This window comes from Salmo salar, chromosome 05 (genome assembly GCF_965601325.2).
Source record: "Salmo salar chromosome 05, fSalSal1, whole genome shotgun sequence".
NCBI classification, from domain to species: Eukaryota; Metazoa; Chordata; class Actinopteri; order Salmoniformes; family Salmonidae; genus Salmo; species Salmo salar.
The window spans coordinates 73544720-73564571 of record NC_138295.1 but is presented as its reverse complement, the minus strand read 5'-3'; the positions used below and the strand labels follow the sequence as shown (position 1 = coordinate 73564571).

The 19852-nt window shown below is 42.3% G+C and overlaps 2 protein-coding genes across 3 annotated transcripts; both read right to left on the bottom strand.

Moving 5' to 3' along the window:
- Positions 1-62: 62 nt before the first annotated feature.
- On the bottom strand, positions 63-14809 carry LOC106605832 (tyrosine-protein kinase STYK1). Its single transcript, XM_014201803.3, has 10 exons — positions 14370-14809; positions 9914-9969; positions 9571-9756; positions 8908-9279; positions 8159-8340; positions 7955-8035; positions 5510-5718; positions 5378-5418; positions 5111-5207; positions 63-3983 (listed from the first exon to the last, which is right to left on the bottom strand). Exons 2-10 carry the CDS (start codon positions 9966-9968, stop codon positions 3791-3793), a joined length of 1416 nt encoding a protein of 471 aa, XP_014057278.1. The 5' UTR covers position 9969; positions 14370-14809; the 3' UTR covers positions 63-3790.
- A 208-nt stretch (positions 14810-15017) lies between these two features.
- LOC100196661 (glutathione S-transferase kappa 1-like) lies at positions 15018-18898 on the bottom strand. Of its 2 annotated transcripts, NM_001141690.1 has the most exons (9): positions 18574-18898; positions 18429-18453; positions 17978-18049; positions 17605-17686; positions 17310-17438; positions 16664-16809; positions 16259-16375; positions 15991-16084; positions 15018-15122 (listed from the first exon to the last, which is right to left on the bottom strand). In NM_001141690.1, exons 3-9 carry the CDS (start codon positions 18047-18049, stop codon positions 15079-15081), a joined length of 684 nt encoding a protein of 227 aa, NP_001135162.1. In that variant the 5' UTR covers positions 18429-18453; positions 18574-18898; the 3' UTR covers positions 15018-15078. The 2 variants fall into 2 exon arrangements, with proteins under 2 accessions (NP_001135162.1, XP_014057273.1); XM_014201798.3 differs by lacking the exons at positions 17978-18049; positions 18429-18453; positions 18574-18898 and adding an exon at positions 17778-17881 and having other exon boundaries at positions 15025-15122.
- Between the last annotated feature and the right edge of the window lie 954 nt (positions 18899-19852).

Here is a 19852-nt window from a genome sequence, read left to right as displayed (position 1 = left end):
CTAGAAATATTTCAGCCCTCCGGGACTGGAATTACACTGAACAAAAATACAAACGCAACATGTAAAGTCTTGGTCCCATGTTTCATGAGCTGAAATAAAAGATCCCAGAAAAAGTTTATTTTTCTCAAATTTTGTACACAAATTTGTTTACATCCCTGTTAGTGAGCATTTCTCCTTTGTCAAGATAATCCATCCATCTGACAGGTGTGGCATATCAAGAAGCTGATTAAAGAGCATGATCATTACACATGTTTGCCTTGTGCTGGCAACTCTAAAAGGTGCAGTTTTGTCACACAACAGAATGCCACAGACATCTCAAGTTTTGAGGGAGTGTGCAATTGACATGCTGACTGCAGGAACGTCCACCAGAGCTGTTAGCAAATAATGTTATGTTAATTGCTCTGCCATAAACAGCCTCCAATATCGCTTTAGAGAATTTGGCAGTACGTCCAACCGGCCTCACAACCATAGTCCATGTGTAATGGCATTGTGTGGGTGAGCAGTTTGCTAATGTCAACATTGTGAACAGTGTTCCATGGTGGCGGTGGGGTTATGGTATGAGCAGGCATAAACTATGGACAACGAACCCAATTGCATTTTATCAATTGGCAATTTGAATGCACAAAAATACAGTGAGTTCCTGAGGCCCATTGTGATGCCAATTTTTTTAAAGGTATCTGTAACCAATAAATGCATATCTGTATTCCCCATCAATTGACATCCATAAATTAGGGCCTAATGAATTTATGTAAATTGACTGATTTCCTCATATGAACTGTTTCTGTTCAGTATAATTAGCCCTGACTCTATAGCGGCATTTCAATGACTTGTAGGGTTCTCACTGCGCAATGATACAATCATTCAAGGCCAAACTCCTATAACACCTGGCTTGTAGAAAAGTAGAAGTAGAAAAAAATTACAAGAGAATTCAAAAGACATAAACATTTGGGAGCCACTGACACAGAGTACTCCTGACCAATTCAGATTGACTTTGGTAAACTTCTATATTGATTCACATTGTGGAGAGTGTGCAAATGACGTGACTTCAGATGTGCTCATTTACAGTAGAACATCAACCACTGAACTCTGACCTTCCATATAGCTTGTACCAAATATCCCACTCAGGCCATTTACCATAGAACAAAAATTGTCACAGTTCCGGTCTGCTTAAGGGGTGGCACCATGGCATTAGCAGCTGGGTCTGGTCTTCTTAATTTCATTGACTGTTTATGAACCACAAAAAAAGGAGTGAGTGAGATTTTGCTTCCTCTTCCGGGAGGTTTCATGATCACATGACCTGACCAGAACAAACTGGAGGCGCAACCAGGGTCCCGAGTTTTTCCTGTTCACCTTACGTGGTCAGGAGAATTAAACTCCGGCCTTACTTATGAGACAGACGTATTTAAAGCTAGAATCATTAGTTGCTACATACATTTTTGGACTTAAAATGATAAATGAAGTGTAACAAAACAACTTATAAACACCTTATAAATCTCTTATGAAGCCTGGTGTCTCCACCCATGTGTTCTTTCAGTCCCTCAAATCACAACAAAAATAATGATTTCTAGACACATATTATTACTCCTATTACACAATAATTTTGAAGACAAGATTTGTAAACCTTCATAAACAGCAGGGATGGGAGCCGGAGTGGTGTCACACTTTTCCCCATCCCTAGCAAACACAGGTGATTAAACTAAATGCAACTGAACTGAAGATCATGATTAGTTGATTATTGGAGTCAGGTGTGTTAGCTGGGGCTAGGACACAAGTGTGGCACCAATCAGGTTCCTGAGGACTGGAGTTGCCCATCCCTGATATACGGTATATACACTACCGTTCAAAATTTGGGGTCACTTAGAAATGTCCTTGTTTTTTAAAGAAAAGCATTTTTTTTGTCCATTAAAATAACATCAAATTGATCAGAAATACAGTGTAGACATTGTTAATATTGTAAATGAATATTGTAGCTGGAAACGGCTGATTTCTAATGGAAAATCTATATAGGCATACAGAGGCCCATTATCAGCAACCATCCCTCCTGTGTTCCAATGGCACGTTGTGTTAGCTAATCCAAGTTTATCATTTTAAAAGGCTAATTGATCATTAGAAAACCCTTTTGCAATTATGTTAGCACAGCTGAAAACTGTTGTTCTGATTAAAGAAGCAATACAACTGGCCCTCTTTAGACTAGTTGAGTGTCTGGAGCATCAGCATTTGTGGGTTCGATTACAGGCTCAAAATGGCCAGAAAAAAATAACTTTCTTCTGAAACTCGTCAGTCTATTATAGTTCTGAGAAATGAAGGCTATTCCAGGGTAAAATGGATCTTGAAGAAGGAAGAGTATCACTCCATTTTGCAACGCCATGCCATACCCTATGGACGGCGGTTAATTGGAGCCAATTTCCTCCTACAACAGGACAATGACCCAAAGACCCTCCAAACTATGCAAGAACTATTTAGGGAGGAAGCAGTCAGCTGGTATTCTGTCTATAATGGAGTGGCCAGCATAGTCACCGGATCTCAACCCTATTGAGCTGTTGTGGGAGCAGCTTGACCGTATGGTACATAAGAAGTGCCCATCAAGCCAATCCAACTTGTGGGAGGTGCTTCAGGGAACATGGGGTAAAATCTCTTCAGATTGCCTCAACAAATTGCCAACTAGAATGCCAAAGGTCTGCAAGGCTGTAATTGCTGCAAATGAAGGATTCTTTGACGAAAGCAAAGTTTGAAGGACACAACTACCTGGCCTGATGACTCCTTGCTGTCCCCAGTCCACCTGGTCATGCTGCTGCTCCAGTTTCAACTGTTCTGCCTGCGGCTATGAAACCCTGACCTGTTCACCGGACCTGCTACCTTGTCCCAGACCTGTCTCTAGAGACAGCAGGTGCAGTAGAGATACTCTGAATGATCGGCTATGAAAAGCCAACTGACATCTACTCCTGAGGTGCTGACCTGTTGCACCCTCTACAACCACTATAATTATTATTATCTGACCCTGCTGGTCATCTTCGAACATTTGAACATCTTGGCCATGTTCTGTAATAATCTCCGCCCGGCACAGCCAGAAGAGGACTGGCCACCCCTCATTGCCTGGTTCCTCTCTAGGTTTCTTCCTAGGTTCTGGCCTTTCTATGGAGTTTTTCCTAGCCACCATGCTTCTACACCTGCATTGCTTGCTGTTTGGGGTTTTAAGCTGGTTTTCTGTACAGCACTTTGTGACATATGCTGATGTAAGAAGGGCTTTATAAATAAATGTAAAAATCATAAAAAATATTATTTATAACATTGTCAACGTATTGACCATAATTCTTATTAATTTTGCAACTCATTTTATGTATGTTTTCATGGAAAACAAGGACGTTTCTTCGTGACCCCAAACTTTTGAACAGTAGTGTACATCAGTGTAGCCTGCTGAGGAGAGGAAGTCTCATAATAATGTCTGTGGAAGTGGAAGGGCTGGAATTGAGTGAATGGAATGGTATCAAACACATGAAATTGATAGCATTCCATTCACTACATTCTGTCCATTATTATGAGCCGTCCTCCCCTCAGCAGCCTCTACTGGTATACACAATCAACTACAAACTGAAGTTGACTCAACGATTGTGTCTGTTCAACTATACCTATCTTAAGTCTATGGTACAAAGACATTCAGTCCCCCATGAAGGGGACTGAAAAAGGGCAGAAAGAAGTGAATATCTTTCTGGAATGAATGGAGGCATACATATATAAACATCCACCGTCGTCCCGCAGCATAGTGCATTTCGTTGGCCGGCACAGCCGCCACTCAGAAAACAGTGTAGCTGTTGGACTCCCCATATCCAGCCTCTTGCAGGTACTGCTCGATGTTGATTGGCTCAGGCACCTTGAGGACTTTGTCGTTGGCACTCTTCTCTCCTGACTGGAGCTTGCGGTCGACCTCAGACAATGTGGCACGATCCTGCTCCTTCCATTGGCAGCAGGCCTTGATGATGGAGTACCTGTGAGAAGGGTGGGCGTGGTTAAGGGGGAATAGAGGTATATCTCAGTCATAAAGACAGATGATAGAAACCATTGTATCTGTCTGTCCCATTATGGCGTCTGTGAGAGCATGGGCATGAACTAGTCAATTTTCTTCTTCTACTACTTCTATGTGTCGGTAAACAAACTGAAAGGGTGCATACTGCCACCTGGAGTATGTTGTTTGAACAGGTATAAAGCCAAGGTTTGGGATTTACTGCCACCTGCAGTTATGGAATGTTTGCTCACAAGCACGGATGAAAGTAGAATTAATTTCTTCCTGGTACGGGACCTCCTATAAGCGCGTGCATAAATCATTTTACGTGCTTAATCATTACTTACATATAGAATCCCTATTCATTTAATAGGATCTCTGTGGGCCTAGTCGTAAAAATTTGTCAATGAACTTTTACAATGTATTACCTTTTATTGTGGCATAAACACAAACAGTCATGATGTTTTCATCTGATTGTTAAACAATCACTTCAAAGGGCTCCTTTACTAGGTTACCCAGGCAAGTGAATCTGTTACACCAAACCCCACTAAGTGTAATGACATAAGGCAAGAACTTATGCGTCCACTGCTGTCTGCTCTCGTCTCGGTGTCGGACACTCATCTCTGCCTTGCCAAATTTTTGTGTTCTCATCAAACCACATCACATTTTGGCTATACCACCCATTTTCAAGTCAGTTCGCTCATTTTTCATGCCTCTGACATTCGGTAATGATAAAAAGAGGTGGAAGAGCCTACATTTTTCTTACATTTTGTTTTAATTATTGCGATATGCTCATTCGTGTTTTACCGGTACGGTGTACCCCAACTATTTATTTTGCCGGGACGCTGTACCGCCTTACCCCTGCTCATAAGTATATTTCATTGGCCGATCCCTCCTGATCACCTGGATGGAATTATGTGACCCTTCCTTAACCCATAGGAAGTCCCACCCAGTTGACTACTTCAAAATTGTGAAATTCCTCAATGGTGCTGCCCATACTAAAACAGGCTTTTAGGAACTAGAGTCCTCTGTCTATCTCTTTGATCTCAGTCTAAAGAAGCTCCCTCTCCTGGCAATAACCAGTAATAATAGTGATGTATAATGGATAGTTACAGTGAGTTGGAGCAGTTGGCTGGCTTTCTCAGCGTTTTCCCTCTCTGGTGAAACTGTAGAAGCTCGTTGACAGAGATATCTGAAAACGGAGCATCACCTGAGAGAGGGAGAAAGAGAGAAAGAGGGGAGAGAAGGAAAGGTTAATGACACAAATTAGAGATTGTAGCTCAGAGAAAGAGATATCACAATGAATGAAAGTGGTTGTTATGTGTATCATTGGCCAAAAGGGGCACTCAAAGTCAGAAGAATAGATTTCATGTAACTCACCCAAGGTCGCCATTTCAAACAACAAGATGCCAAATGACCAGCTAGTGAGAGAAAGACAAACATGCATCAGTGTATTTTACATATCTTGAAAATTGATTGAAATGTCAGCATAGACTAAGTAGAGTAACTCACACGTCACTGCTATGATTGGCAGGCCTCCTAGCCAATAGCTCGGGGGCCTGCCATTTCTTCATGCCAGGAACTTCAGTCTGAGTAGCTCCCTGGGTATTCCTGGTGTAGACCCCGCCCAGTCCCCACAGCTTGGCCGTCAGCTCCCGGCTGACCAATACGCTGTGAGCACGGACGTTGCCATGAAGAAGGTCTCGGCTGTGGAGGAACTCCTGATTGGATGACAGGGGATAACGTGAGGTCAAATGTCAGAGGTTAAAGCTGTGGGACAGTGTCATATCTCAGCATTTGTAAATGATTCCCTTTCATTCAATTAGTCTCTAAAGTCCACAGTGACTTCGTCCTCTTGTTTCCTTTCCCTCTTCTGTACAGAATACACAGGACAGGTGCAGTACACTGACATACAGGAAACCTACCATGGTACATAATACACAGGACAGGTGCAGTACACTGACATACAGGAAACCTACCATGTTACAGAATACACAGGACAGGTGCAGTACACTGACATACAGGAAACCTACCATGGTACATAATACACAGGACAGGTGCAGTACACTGACATACAGGAAACCTACCATGGTACAGAATACACAGGACAGGTGCAGTACACTGACATACAGGAAACCTACCATGTTACAGAATACACAGGACAGGTGCAGTACACTGACATACAGGAAACCTACCATGGTACATAATACACAGGACAGGTGCAGTACACTGACATACAGGAAACCTACCATGGTACAGAATACACAGGACAGGTGCAGTACACTGACATACAGGAAACCTACCATGGTACATAATACACAGGACAGGTGCAGTACACTGACATACAGGAAACCTACCATGGTACAGAATACACAAGACAGGTACAGGACACTGACATACAGGAAACCTACCATGGTACATAATACACAGGACAGGTGCAGTACACTGACATACAGGAAACCTACCATGGTACAGAATACACAGGACAGGTGGTGTACACTGACATACAGGAAACCTACCATGGTACATAAGCACAGGACAGGTGCAGTACACTGACATACAGGAAGCCACTGTGGAAAATACATAAGCACAGGAAGCCACTGTGGAAAATACATAAGCACAGGAAGCCTCTGTGGAAAATACATAAGCCCAGGAAACCACTGTGGAAAATACATAAGCACAGGAAGCCACTGTGGAAAATACATAAGCACAGGAAGCCACTGTGGAAAATACATAAGCACAGGAAGCCACTATGGACTTTTGAGACACAGCACAAGATCCTTTCAGATCCTAATTATGGAAAAGCAAACAAGGTAAAGAGATAATGTTAGTAGTAGACAATGAGGAGGTCAGGATGGGGCAGGTTCATGGTTTGACAGTTTGACCATGGGGCATGCTCATGGTTTGACGGTTTGAACATGGGACAGGTTCATGGTTTGAACATGGGACATGTTCATGGTTTGAACATGGGGTAGGTTCATGGTTTGACAGTTTGACCATGGGGCATGCTCATGGTTTGATCGTTTGAACATGGGGCAGGTTCATGGTTTGATGGTTTGAACATGGGACAAGTTCATGGTTTGATGGTTTGAACATGGGACATGTTCATGGTTTGAACATGGGGCAGGTTCATGGTTTGATGGTTTGAACATGGGGCAGGTTCATGGTTTGATGGTTTGAACATGGGACATGTTCATGGTTTGATGGTTTGAACATGGGGCAGGTTCATGGTTTGACGGTTTGAACATGGGACATGTTCATGGTTTGAACATGGGACATGTTGATGGTTTGAACATGGGACATGTTCATGGTTTGAACATGGGGTAGGTTCATGGTTTGGTTTGAACATGGGACATGTTCATGGTTTGATGATGGGGGATGTTCATGGTTTGATGGTTTGAACATGGGGCATGTTCATGGTTTGAACATGGGACATGTTGATGGTTTGAACATGGGTCATGTTCATGGTTTGATGGTTTGAACATGGGGTAGGTTCATGGTTTGGTTTGAACATGGGACATGTTCATGGTTTGAACATGGGACATGTTCATGGTTTGATGGTTTGAACATGGGGCATGTTCATGGTTTGAACATGGGACATGTTGATGGTTTGAACATGGGACATGTTCATGGTTTGATGGTTTGAACATGGGGTAGGTTCATGGTTTGGTTTGAACATGGGACATGTTCATGGTTTGAACATGGGACATGTTCATGGTTTGAACATGGGACATGTTCATGGTTTGAACATGGGGTAGGTTCATGGTTTGGTTTGAACATGGGGCATGTTCATGGTTTGATGATGGGGGATGTTCATGGTTTGGTTTGAACATGGGGCAGGTTCATGGTTTGATGGTTTGAACATGGGGCATGTTCATGGTTTAAACATGTTGATTTCTGTGGCAGAAACATGTGGCAGAAACACATTAAGCCAGCATATTACCATAGTCTACTCACCAGAGCAGAGGCTACCTGTTTGGCCATGGTAAATATACGTCTCTCTGTGATCTCACATGGAGGGTCCCCGCCCACACCATCCTGGCATAACACACAAAGAGAATCAATTTATACCCCAAAACATCCTTATCACAAACAGCTCCTAATTTTACTATAAATAATGGGCTAGTAGAGACAATGTCTCATGGGTAATGTGGTTCCTACCTGTCTGCACCGCCACAGGAAGCTGAGCAGATCTCTGTTCTCTAGCTCCTCAACAACGGTAACTAGGGGCACACGCAGAGAGACCACGCCCAGGAGCTCTGGCAGGAAGGGGTGTGGCCCCAACTGGGACAAGAAGGAAGCAAAGCTCAGGAAGTTGTGCCTCTCTGTGGCGCTCGCAGAGTCTGAGGGAGAGTAGGAGGAGAGGAAGATTAAATTACCTGCCAACATGCTGTGCGAAAACAGCCTTCCAAAGCCTTTGATGAACAACTGCTATGGCTGAACATATTTTGTCTGTATCTCAAAGCCTTGAAGCAGATTTGCTGTACCAGTTGGTAATTACATTTCTGAAAGGGAGGTCAGAGAAACAGGTTGTAGACAGACCAGTTTTACAAAGTAAACAGTTGCTGTAATTATGGTGGTGATTGTCTAACAATCCACAAGCACCAGTCACACCTATTGAAACTAGGGAAGAAACTGCCTAATGACGCTGTGCCCCCATTCAATGGCAGGGGAAAGGCTCTTTACAGTGGCTGTTTCCTCACTTTTTGACCCTGTTGGAAAATATTGTAACATGCTTTGACCAAAAATTCTACTTTACACTAATGTCAACCCTAACTTTAACCCTTACCCTAACCCTAAGTAGTTCTGACTATATCACCACTTTGGTATGCTAATACACTGCTTATAAGCCAATATTAAATAGCTTGTTTCAGTAGTAGCTGTTTTTCATCTGCTCCCACTCCTCTCACCGTTGAGCACTCGGAGCACAGCGTTCCTGTTTTCCATGCGGGCCCTGTAGAGGGAGACAGCCTTGTCAGAGCGCAGGGAGAAGGCTGCGGGCAGCGAGGCCACTAGGTTGAAGGACTCTGGCAGCCTCTGGCGAGGCAGCTCCCTGGGCTGAACCATAGGGGTGAAGGAAGGTGTGAAGGACTGGGGTGGGGGTCTGGATGGGGAGGATGGGGTAAAGGTCTTGGGTGGGGGGATAGGGGGGAGAGAGGGAGTTCTCACAGAGAAGGAGAGACAGTTTGAGGAGGGGTGGGAGTGAGTTGAGGAGAAGGTAGAGTAGGAGGGGGCATCGAGAGCAATAGTCTCATGTTCCAGCGGGTTGATACCCAGGGGAGCTGCGGAGTGGGAGGGGAGGACGAATAGAGAGAGAAGGAGGGGGAGGACAGAGAGAGAAGAAAGAGGAAGAGGTTATTGCCTGAAGTTTAGAAGTAGATAGCTACATTATAATAACAGGTTTGATTCTGTTCATTACTAGCCTGTGCAAATAGAATAAGCGCCTATGTTGTTGACATAGACAGAAACATACACACTCATTACCTCAAATGACCTACAGTATTTCACAATGAAAACAGTCTTTCAAAGTCACATCCTTGAGCACAAATATACACACATACACACACACTCACCATCAATGCCGTGCAGTTGTCTCCTGGAGCGCTGTGATCTGGACGTGGCCACAGTGTTCTGTGGTCGGATACGATCCACCTTCTCAGGACAGTACCGTAGCAGGATGATGAAGACCAGCATGACCAGGAAGCTAGCCAATAGGAGGATGGGCACGATGATCACTTCTTGCTCGTACACACTGATATCTGAGGAACAGACGTGAGCATTAAGACAACGAAAAGAGATAACTGTGTGTGTGTGTGTGTGTGTGTGTGTGTGTGTGTGTGTGTGTGTGTGTGTGTGTGTGTGTGTGGTGTGTGTGTGTGTGTGTGTAGTGTGTGTAGTGTGGTGTGTAACACTTACTACAGATGGTGTCTCCCGGTTTACAGAGGGAGTCTGCTTCTGACATTGAAGACATTCTAACAACAAAGCAAGGCAAAGTGGGTAAAACATGAGGCCTTGTAGGTTGCAACATTGTACAGTACCAGTCAAAAGTTTGGACACCTACTCATTCAAGGGTTTTTCTTTATTTTACTATTTTCTACATTGTAGAATAATAGTGAAGACATCAAAATATGAAATAACACAAAAAAGTGTTAAACAAATCAAAATATATTTTATATGTGAGATTCTTCAAAGTAGCCACCCTTTGCCTTGATGACAGCTTTGCACACCCTTGGCATTCTCTCAACCAGCTTCAAGAACAACAGTCCATCATCACTTTAAGACATGAAGGTCAGTCAATCCAGAAAAGATCAAGAACTTTGAAAGTTTCTTCAAGCTCCCTGGTCACCATAGCAGCACGCACTCCAGCAGGTATATTTCACTGGTCACCCCCAAAGCCAATTCTTCCTTTGGCCGCCTCTCCTTCCAGTTCTCTGCTGCCAATGACTGGAACGAACTGCAAAAATCTCTGAAGCTGGAGACTCCTACCTCCCTCACTAGCTTTAAGCACCAGCTGTCAGAGCAGCTCACAGATCACTGCACCTGTACATAGCTCATCTGTAAATAGCCCATCCAATCTACCTCATCCCCATACTGTATTTATTTATTTATTTATCTTGCTTCTTTGCACCCCAGTATCTCAACTTGCACATTCATCTTCTGCACATCCTACCATTCCAGTGTTTAACCTGTCAAGGTATAGGGGGCAGTATTTTCATTTCAGATGAAAAGCTTGCCCAGAGTAAACGGCCTAATACTCGGGCCCAGAGTCAAATATTTGCATATTATTAGTAGATTTGGATAGAAAACACTCTGAAGTTTCTAAAACTGTTTGAATGGTGTCTGTGAGTATAACAGAACTCATATGGCAGGCAAAAACCTGAGAAAATTCCAAGCAGGAAGTGGCCTGTCTGCGAATTTGTAGTTCTTCTTTTGGTTCTCTATCGAAACTACAGTATCCGTGGGGTTACGTTGCACTTTCTAAGGCTTCCATTGGCTCTCTAAAGCATTCAGAAAGCAGATTGAGGCGTCTCCTGTCTCTGGGCAGAGTATGGTACCTCAGTTTGTCAGTGGTCTGCCTGGTGACTAAGAGATTGGAGATGCGCGTTCACGAGACCACGCTGTTTTTTCTTTTCGTCTTTGAATGAATACAACGTTGTCCGGTTGGAATATTATCGCTATTTTATGAGAAAAATACCATAAAAATGTATTTTAAACAGCGTTTGACATGCTTCTAAGTACGGTAATGGAACATTTGGATTTGTTTTGTCTCGATATGCGCTCGCGCGTTACCCTTTGGATAGTGACCTGAACGCACGAACAAAACGGAGGTATTTGGACATAACTATGGATTATTTGGAACAAAAACAACATTTCTTGTGGAAGTAGCAGTCCTGGGAGTGCATTCTGACGAAGATCAGCAAAGGTAATACAATTGTTCTAATAGTAATTCTGAGTTTAGTGAGCCCCGAACTTGGTGGGTGTCAAAATAGCTAGCCTTGATGGCTGAGCTATGTACTCAGAATATTGCAAAATGTGCTTTCGCCGAAAAGCTATTTTAAAATCTGACATAGCGATTGCATAAAGGAGTTGTGTATCTATAATTCTTAAAATAATTGTTATGTATTTTGTCAATGTTTATGATGAGTAATTTAGTAAATTCACCAGAAGTATTCGGTGGGGATACATTTTCTGAACATCACAAGCTGTTTTTTGATATAAATATGAACTTGATTGAACAAAACATGCATGTATTGTATAACATGATGTCCTAGGAGTGTCATCTGATGAAGATCATCAAAGGTTAGTGCTTTATTTAGCTGTGTTTTGGGTTTCTGTGACATATATGCTTGCTTGGAAAATGGCTGTGTGATTATTTGTGGCTATGTACTCTCCTAACATAATCTAATGTTTTGCTTTCGCTGTAAAGCCTTTTTGAAATCGGACAATGTGGTTAGATTAACGAGAGTCTTATCTTTCAAATGGTGTAAAACAGTCATATGTTTGAAAAATTGAAATTATTGCATTTTTGAGGTTTTGTATTTCGCGCCACGCGGTTCCACTGGCTGTTGAATAGAGTGGGACGGTGACGTCCCACCTAGCCCAGACAGTTTAATTGCTATATTGTAATTACTTTGCCACCATGGCCTATTAATTGCCTTATCTCTCTTATCCTACCTCATTTGCGCATGCTGTATATAGATTTTTCTACTGTATTATTGATTGTATGTTTGTTTATTTCATGTGTAACTCTGCGTTGTTGTATGTGTCGGACTGCTTTGCTTTATCTTGGCCAGGTCGCAGTTGCAAATGAGAACTTGTTCTCAACTAGCCTACCTGGTTAAATAAAGGTGAGAAAAAAAAGTGCAGTCGGCAAAAAACATCTAGCACTATGAAGAAACTGGCTCTCATGAGGACCGCCACAGGAAAGGAAGACCCAGAGTTACCTCTGCTGCAGAGGAGAAGTTCATTAGAGTTAACTGCACCTCAGATTGTAGCTCCAAATAAATGTAACAGACACATCTCAACATCAACTATTCAGAGGAGACTGCGTGAATCAGGCCTTCATGGTTGAATTGCTGCAAAGAAACCACTACTAAAGGACACCAAAAAGAAGAAGAGACTTGCTTGGGCCAAGAAACGCGAGCAATGGACATTAGACCGGTGGAAATCGGTCCTTTGAGATTTTTGGTTCCAACCGCTGTGTTTCTGTGAGATGCAGAGTAGGTGAACGGATGATCTCCGCATGTGTGGTTCCCACCATGAAGCATGGAGGAGGAGATGTGATGGTGCTTTGCTGGTGACACTGTCAGTAATTTATTTAGAATACAAGGCACACTTAACCAGCATGGCTACCACAGCATTCTGCAGCAATACATCATCCATTCTGGTTTGCGCTTAGAGGGACTATCATTTGGTTTTCAACAGGACAATGACCCAACACACCTCCAGGCTGTGTAAGGGCTATTTGACCAAGAAAGAGAGTGATGGAGTGCTGCATCAGAAAACCTGGCCTCCACAATCACCCAACCTAAACCCAATTGAGATGGTTTGGGATGAGTTGGACCGCAGAGCGAAGGAAAAGCAGCCAACAAGTGCTCAGCATGTGGGAACCCCTACAAGACTGTTGGAAAAGCATTCCTCATGAAGCTGGTTGAGAGAATGCCTAGAGTGTGCAAAGCTGTCATCAAGGCAAAGGGAGGCTACTTAGAAGAATCTCAAATATAAAATATATTTTGATTTGTTTAACAGTTTTTACTACATGATTCCATATGTGTTATTTCATAGTTTGGTGTCTTCGCTTTTATTCTCTAAAGTAGAAAATAGTAAAAATAAAGAAAAACCCTTGAATGAGTAGGCGTGCCCAAAATTTTGACTGGTACTGTATGTCAAGAGACGACATTCAATCAGGTTTAAAACAAGTGGCAGACAGCTCAGTGCCTAGGGGAAGAATATTCACGTAACACATCCTCTGTTTCTTTTTTTCCCATGAGGAAAGGTCACACTTACACACATAACCTGCTTAAACACAAGAACGGATGAATCACATGAATGATGAACAACATCATCCTCACATGATGACCAGTAATAGTGAGTTTCAGATCCTCTGTTTATAGTGGACTACCTAGATCAGATCGTGTGATGTGAATTAAGATTGAGATCACTTTATTTGTCAGGTGTACACAAAGTCCAACTGAAATTGGACTTCTGTTTAATCCCAACCCCTCCTCCGAAAGACACACGAGACAGATGTTTCACCTTGCAGGAACCTAGCAAGGAACCTCAGAGATTCTCACAATCAATCTGAGGTGTGCCTAGACACTAATACAACTTGTGATTATCATAGACACACACAGTCACCTCCAATTTATTAAGAAATTGTAATAATTTAAAGGAAACCAATTCTCTCTCTTTGTCCTGTCAAGTCTTTCTATTCTGCTCTCAACTTCCCTCCCCGTTTCACTCTCACATACACAGCTCATTGTAGCTGTGAATACAAAATGACATGTCCAAGCTTCACAACAAAAGGGCACAACCTGGTATGAAGCATCACATTGCAGCACCAATGCACATCTGTACACCTATGTGGCACAGCATCTGGGGCTTCTGCCTGGCATTAACAGATTACTACCGTTTTACTGCAGGCCAACTATGAAAATGTGTCTCCCAGTTACACAAGGAAACTAAATCTCCCTAACCACCTGTATGTCAGTGCAGTGATTACTTAACTTGTCCGGCTGCATTTTTTCAACCAGGTAAAGCACAATGACACAATCGCTCTCTATCGCGTATATACAGTAATGGAACCAACATCTAGTTCAGACAAATAAAACAATCACATAGACAAAGTAAACACACAGTGTAGTCATCTTACCTCTCCCTGTGTGTGTGCGCGCCTCAGACCTTGAGAAAGAAACCTTAACAATCCAGTGATATAATCCTTTGCCCTTTCCGTCACAGAAACCAACACATTTCATACATTTTCCCTGTTGTGTGTCAGTGTGTGTAGTCCAGGGTTAGTGTCGTGGTTTCTCTCTCCTCTCAGGGGGTTTGTCAGGCTCCAGGGATTACTGTTGTGTGGCTCTGTGTTTGTCTAAGTCACACGTTCAGTGTTGTCTCAACCCCGCCCTTGTCACCTGCACTACATCCATCTTTCTCTCCCACCGTTTCTCACTCCATTTCCTCCCTCATCCAGGGAGTCTATCGTAATGTTAAACCAGTTTAGTGGACTTCTTTCTCTCCCTCTGTAGAAGTTATTTCCCTCCTTATTCTGTCAAACTCTCATTGTGTTTGCTAGCCCTTTGTCAGATCTATTTTGTCTGGGGAAACAGGTCCTTCCACTTCTTTCTGTTTCGCATATCTGGCATTTTCGCTCGCCCTATCTGGCATCTAATCTTCCTGAAGCCTTGCTTGTCCTTACATGTAAATGTCAGGTTTCTTTCTGTGGCAGTAAAAAAAGATTAGTGAAAAGACAGTCATCTATATCAAAGAATAATTTCAGTCAGATTTAGAAAAAAGACCATTTCAAATCATATCTATAGTATTTATTAATCTTAAGGAATTCCATACATGACAGTTTCAAGTCACAGTTTGGCAGCAGCAGGCTGGGGTCCCATCCACTTCTCTCCTAGAAGACAGAAGGATATGATTGGATAAGGTCTGCGCTGAGGTGAATCTTGATGGGCTCAAAGAGATGATATAGGAACCAAAATTCAAAACAATAGAATCTACCATATTTAGCAACCAGGACGCAATAATGATAACTGTCTTGAGTTGTGTGATTACATACCTTTTGATAGATTTATCTATCAAAAGATTTGTGGGGTGCATGACATAAAACGTGTACAATGACATGACGTATTACAATAAAATGTACAGTATTGATTGCAGTCCCGTGTAGAGCAGTTGGTAGAGCATGGCGACAGGGTTGTGGGTTCCATTCCCACGGGGACCAGCACAAAAAAATGAAAATGTATGCACTCGCTCTGGATAAGAGCGTCTGCTAAATGACATAAAAAGCCAAATTGCTGGAAGTATATAGCCTACAGTAATTGCCATCTTAAAGGTTGACTATGGACATAAAACGGTCGAACTCCGCCCCTTTCTCAATTTGGGGTGTGACTTTGGTGGTTCGTCGATGTGTCATTCTGGTCATGCGCGCCCCGCGACCGACATAGCTAGTTCGTTAGCTAAGCTAGCCACTGTAGCTAGCCAGTAACTCCTCCAGTATGTGTTGACGTAATATCACAGGATTCGTTTTTGGACAGAAGCTATAGAGATCGGTAAGAAATGGCACTTCTGTAGCCAAATATTGAATTCATCCAAATTGTATTTGTTTTTAAGCATTACATGCCGTGGTATAATGGTTCATTGATAAGTCATATTGGTTAAAGTCAATTCTATAATATGCCATTTGTGAATATTCTGATGCATCCAAAGTGGGAGTTTATGCAGGAACATGACATCTTATGATGCCAGAGGAAGTGTGGGCTCACCTATGCAGTGGGCAATGAGCTCAAATCGGTCAGAGCCAAAGAACACCTCCGCCTTTCCATTCACATGGCACACAGCCAGAGGAAAACCAAAGGCCTGAGAGAGAGAGAACAGAGACAAGGTGAGATAGCAAAAGAAGTGACTGCACTCATACTAGTGAATGTACTGATACTGATGTCCACTCCCACACTGATGGCTGCTATTGTCATTAACAGCCATCTAAATGTATGGGGTGGGGTTGGTTGGGAGAGAAAGAGGAGAGACACTGACCCTATGGTCCAGTGCTTCCTGGGTGGATCTTTTCAGCTTGTCTTTGATTTCCTTAGAGGTGGACAGTTTCAGCAGCTCTTCCACCTCACTGGCTGAGAGCCCCGCCTTCATGGCTGCCTGGAAAAAAACATGAATCACATTAAACAATCAACCTGCAATGTTCAACTCCATGACGCCACTATCTACCCAGACCCAATCTCCAAATGCTCTTGGAGGATTATGCCCTCCAGCACTCAAGGATTGTGATCTTGAGTGCAATTGCATTAGTGTTGGGAGATAACACTTTTTTTTAAAAAGCACATTTTTCAGATATTATGTGAACGGCACATATGAATAACACTAGACAGATGATGAATGGAGAGAAGCCTTGAATTCAAGCTACAGCGACTGAGTACTTCCTGGTACCTCAGAGAGTGATGCAGGCTGGGTAATGTCTTTGTCTTGGCTCCAGATCCTCAGCCACAGCTCCCGGGACACCTGCTCTACCTGCTTATCTCCTCCCACCTCCCTCTCCTGTACCGCCGCCACAAAGCGCATGGCAGACAGCGAGCCTGGGACAGACAAATACATGGTTGCAAAAGAAAAATGTGGTGACTGAGGTCTGCAAGGAGTTTATTTTGCTTGACAGCGAGGCACAAAAAGGCTAAGAGACCATATAGAGCAGTGTATTAGGTTCAGAAGAATAAAGCTCATTGATAATATAGAACAGGCATGTTGACAGCACAGACATTTTTCTCCTTGAGTGTCCCCAACAAACAGCAGTACTCAATGGAATGTTACAGGGAGAGTTACCTGGAATTTTACCTGTCAGCACCAGCTACCAAATCTTGGCCTACTGCATTGAGGCCTAAACCTGTTAAAGATGCTGTTCGATCGATATTAGGAAACCTTCATTGAGCTTTAAGATACGTTCTATATAAGAAACAGTACTGGCATATTAATGCTGTTCCCACCCATATGTATCCTGAATATATATCCAATAGCGTTGTCATAAGCTTGGCAAAATAGTCTACTGGCATATTTACATAAAGGAGATGCAGGGGGGGTGCACCTTTTTCAAACATGGCCTCAAAGGGGTCAGCAGGGGGACTGATGGGGACCTGGAAGTACTGGGCTAGACGGTGCAGGTCTGTGGTCATATACAGGAACTTGTTTGGGACCAGACCTGGGGGCTTATTACCTGGAATACAGGATAAAAGTACAATCAGACTTTACATCACAATACAGATGACTCATCATAATGACTTTTTAATGGCTGACTGACAACATGTGCAATGTAAACATAACAATCCATCCATAGCCTATTGTGAAGCCTGGTTTGTGTAATGTTGATCTTAGCTACTTACCTGACCCTTGCATGATGCCACCCAAGAATGCAGGACGTAGTTTAAGGTCAATGTTCCACACATTTCTGTAACGGCACATGACCTAAAGATCCGATACATGCATGCACAATGATTAGTCAAGCATATAACTCTACCTCTGACATGTAAAAATGTACAATCTAAAGCAGGGCTACCCATCCCTCTTCCTGGAGATCTACTGTCCTGTAGGTTTTCAGTCCAACCCTAATTTAGCGTACCCGAGTCAGCTATTTAAGATCTTGTTGAGCAGCTAATTAGTAGAATAAGGTGTGTTAAATTAGGGTTGGACTGAAAACCAACAGGATGGTAGATCTCCAGGAAGAGGGTTGGGCAGCCCTGATCTAAAGACACTAACCTCAAACCCAAGCCATGAGTAGGGAGAGACCACGTCATAAAACAGTTCAATCACTTTCCTAGAACTTTCCATCTGAAGGATATTTTTTTTGTATTATTGCAACAATAATAACAATATTACACATCAATACAGGGACATTCTTGTGAATACAATGAAATAATAGAACACCAGGCGAACACCCCCCCGAAAAAAATATTAATTCAGGACATCATTAATCATTAATGTGTGGATACAGTTAGCTAGTTGTAACATCCGTGTAACATTGTCATTACACTGCAAGTAAAAACGTTCCTGTAGCCAAACGATTTAGCTAGTTGTAACATCCGTGTAGCGTTGTCATTGCACTGCAAGTAAAAACGTTTCTGTAGCCACAAACACTTAGTTATAACGTTATTTTGTGGGGTAAATTAAAACTTATATCTTATGTCATTGTAAATTATGTGCACGTTACCTTTGACCACCAGCTAGATGTCCGTCTGTCAAAGAAAAAACTGTGTCAAAGTTCAACCATTGAAAACAATCAAATGCACTTTGAACTCTGAATGTTTTCAAGTTTAGAAATATGCACATATGAACCAAGGGATCATTCAAATTACCCGTGCAAAAGTCAAACAAGCTGTTAACTTAGTTCTTTCGTTGTGTATTTCAAGCATACATGTAAAATACCAATAAACACACTAAACTGGGGCCGCTTTAAATAACGCGGATAGAATTAGCTGCAGTCTATCGCGCAGTGCTTCTGGGTCATTGGTAGATGGGATATATTGTGTTAAAATACATTTAAAGTAGTTTTACTTTCATAGCTAATCCTAATCCTTTGCCTAACCTTAACCTAATTATAATAACCTGCTACGAAAAGTAAATTATAGTCAATTGTGACATATACTGTACTCCATCTAGTCAAAACCGTGTTTGTTTACTTTATACATTCTTCTTCTTCAAACTTTATTGGCGAATCGCAACCAACTGATATGTGCATACACTGCCACCTACTGCCCTGGAGTGTGATGCCGGTCACGACCTACAGTACCTGTACCACTAGACATTCTTCTACCGCTCTGCTCGTTTTGATACAAAAACACTGACCTAATAATAGTTTGCAGCCATCCACAAAAAATATAAATGTGCTGGTCCCATGTAAAGTGTAATGTAAAGTGCTGGTCCCATGTTTCATGAGCTGAAATAAAAGATCGCAGAAATGTTTCAAACAAAAAAAGCTTATTTCTCTAAACTGTTGTGCACAAATTTGTTTACATCTGTGTTAGTGAGCATTTTATCCTTTGTCAAGATAATCCATCCACTTATCGCAGTTGCTAGCTATGCCAGTAGAGATCCTGGTTCGAGTCCAGGCTCTGTCGCAAGTAAGCATTTCACGATAAGGTGCATTCAACGCATGTGACAAATCAAATTTGATTTGATTTTATGTACTAAAGTCGATTTAATCCACACTTGCGTTAGTCCCCTCATTTGGTGATTGGCATTTAGGCTGTGACAATGAAAAGGCAGCAGACAGACCTACAGTAGGTTTTAGCAGGGACGTTGGGTAGGATGACCTGATTTGTAACTATGAAAATCCTTTTGTCAAACAGATTGCGAACCCAAAAGAATACATTTAATTCTAGAGGGGATACAAAAAAATATAAAATAGTTTGGGTAGAGTGTAGGGGCAGATTTATGTAACATTTTCTTCAGCAGATTTTATTAGCTATTTACTTTATTTAGTCTGATTAGTGGAACAATTCTCATTTTTAACAATGGGCTAAAATATAGGGTAATTACTGTGCTTGTCAGCAACACTACTGTCACCCCCCACACTTATTTTATTATTCTACTTCTTTCCTGTTTTGCCAGCGCAATCTCATATTTGAAATCTGA

Excerpts from the sequence above, each read along its gene's own strand:
- LOC106605832 (XM_014201803.3), bottom strand. The coding sequence starts at position 9,968 with ATGTCTTCAATGTCAGAAGCAGACTCCCTCTGTAAACCGGGAGACACC. Across the intron at positions 9,757-9,913 it reads ACCGGGAGACACCATCTGTA|ATATCAGTGTGTACGAGCAA; the intron begins GTAAGTGTTACA and ends TCTGTTCCTCAG. Across the intron at positions 5,208-5,377 it reads GTTTGAAATGGCGACCTTGG|GTGATGCTCCGTTTTCAGAT; the intron begins GTGAGTTACATG and ends TCCCTCTCTCAG.
- LOC100196661 (NM_001141690.1), bottom strand. The coding sequence starts at position 18,049 with ATGGAAAGTTCTAGGAAAGTGATTGAACTGTTTTATGACGTGGTCTCT. Across the intron at positions 17,439-17,604 it reads TGGCATCATGCAAGGGTCAG|GTAATAAGCCCCCAGGTCTG; the intron begins GTAAGTAGCTAA and ends CCTGTATTCCAG. Across the intron at positions 15,123-15,990 it reads GCTCATTGCCCACTGCATAG|GAGAGAAGTGGATGGGACCC; the intron begins GTGAGCCCACAC and ends TCTGTCTTCTAG.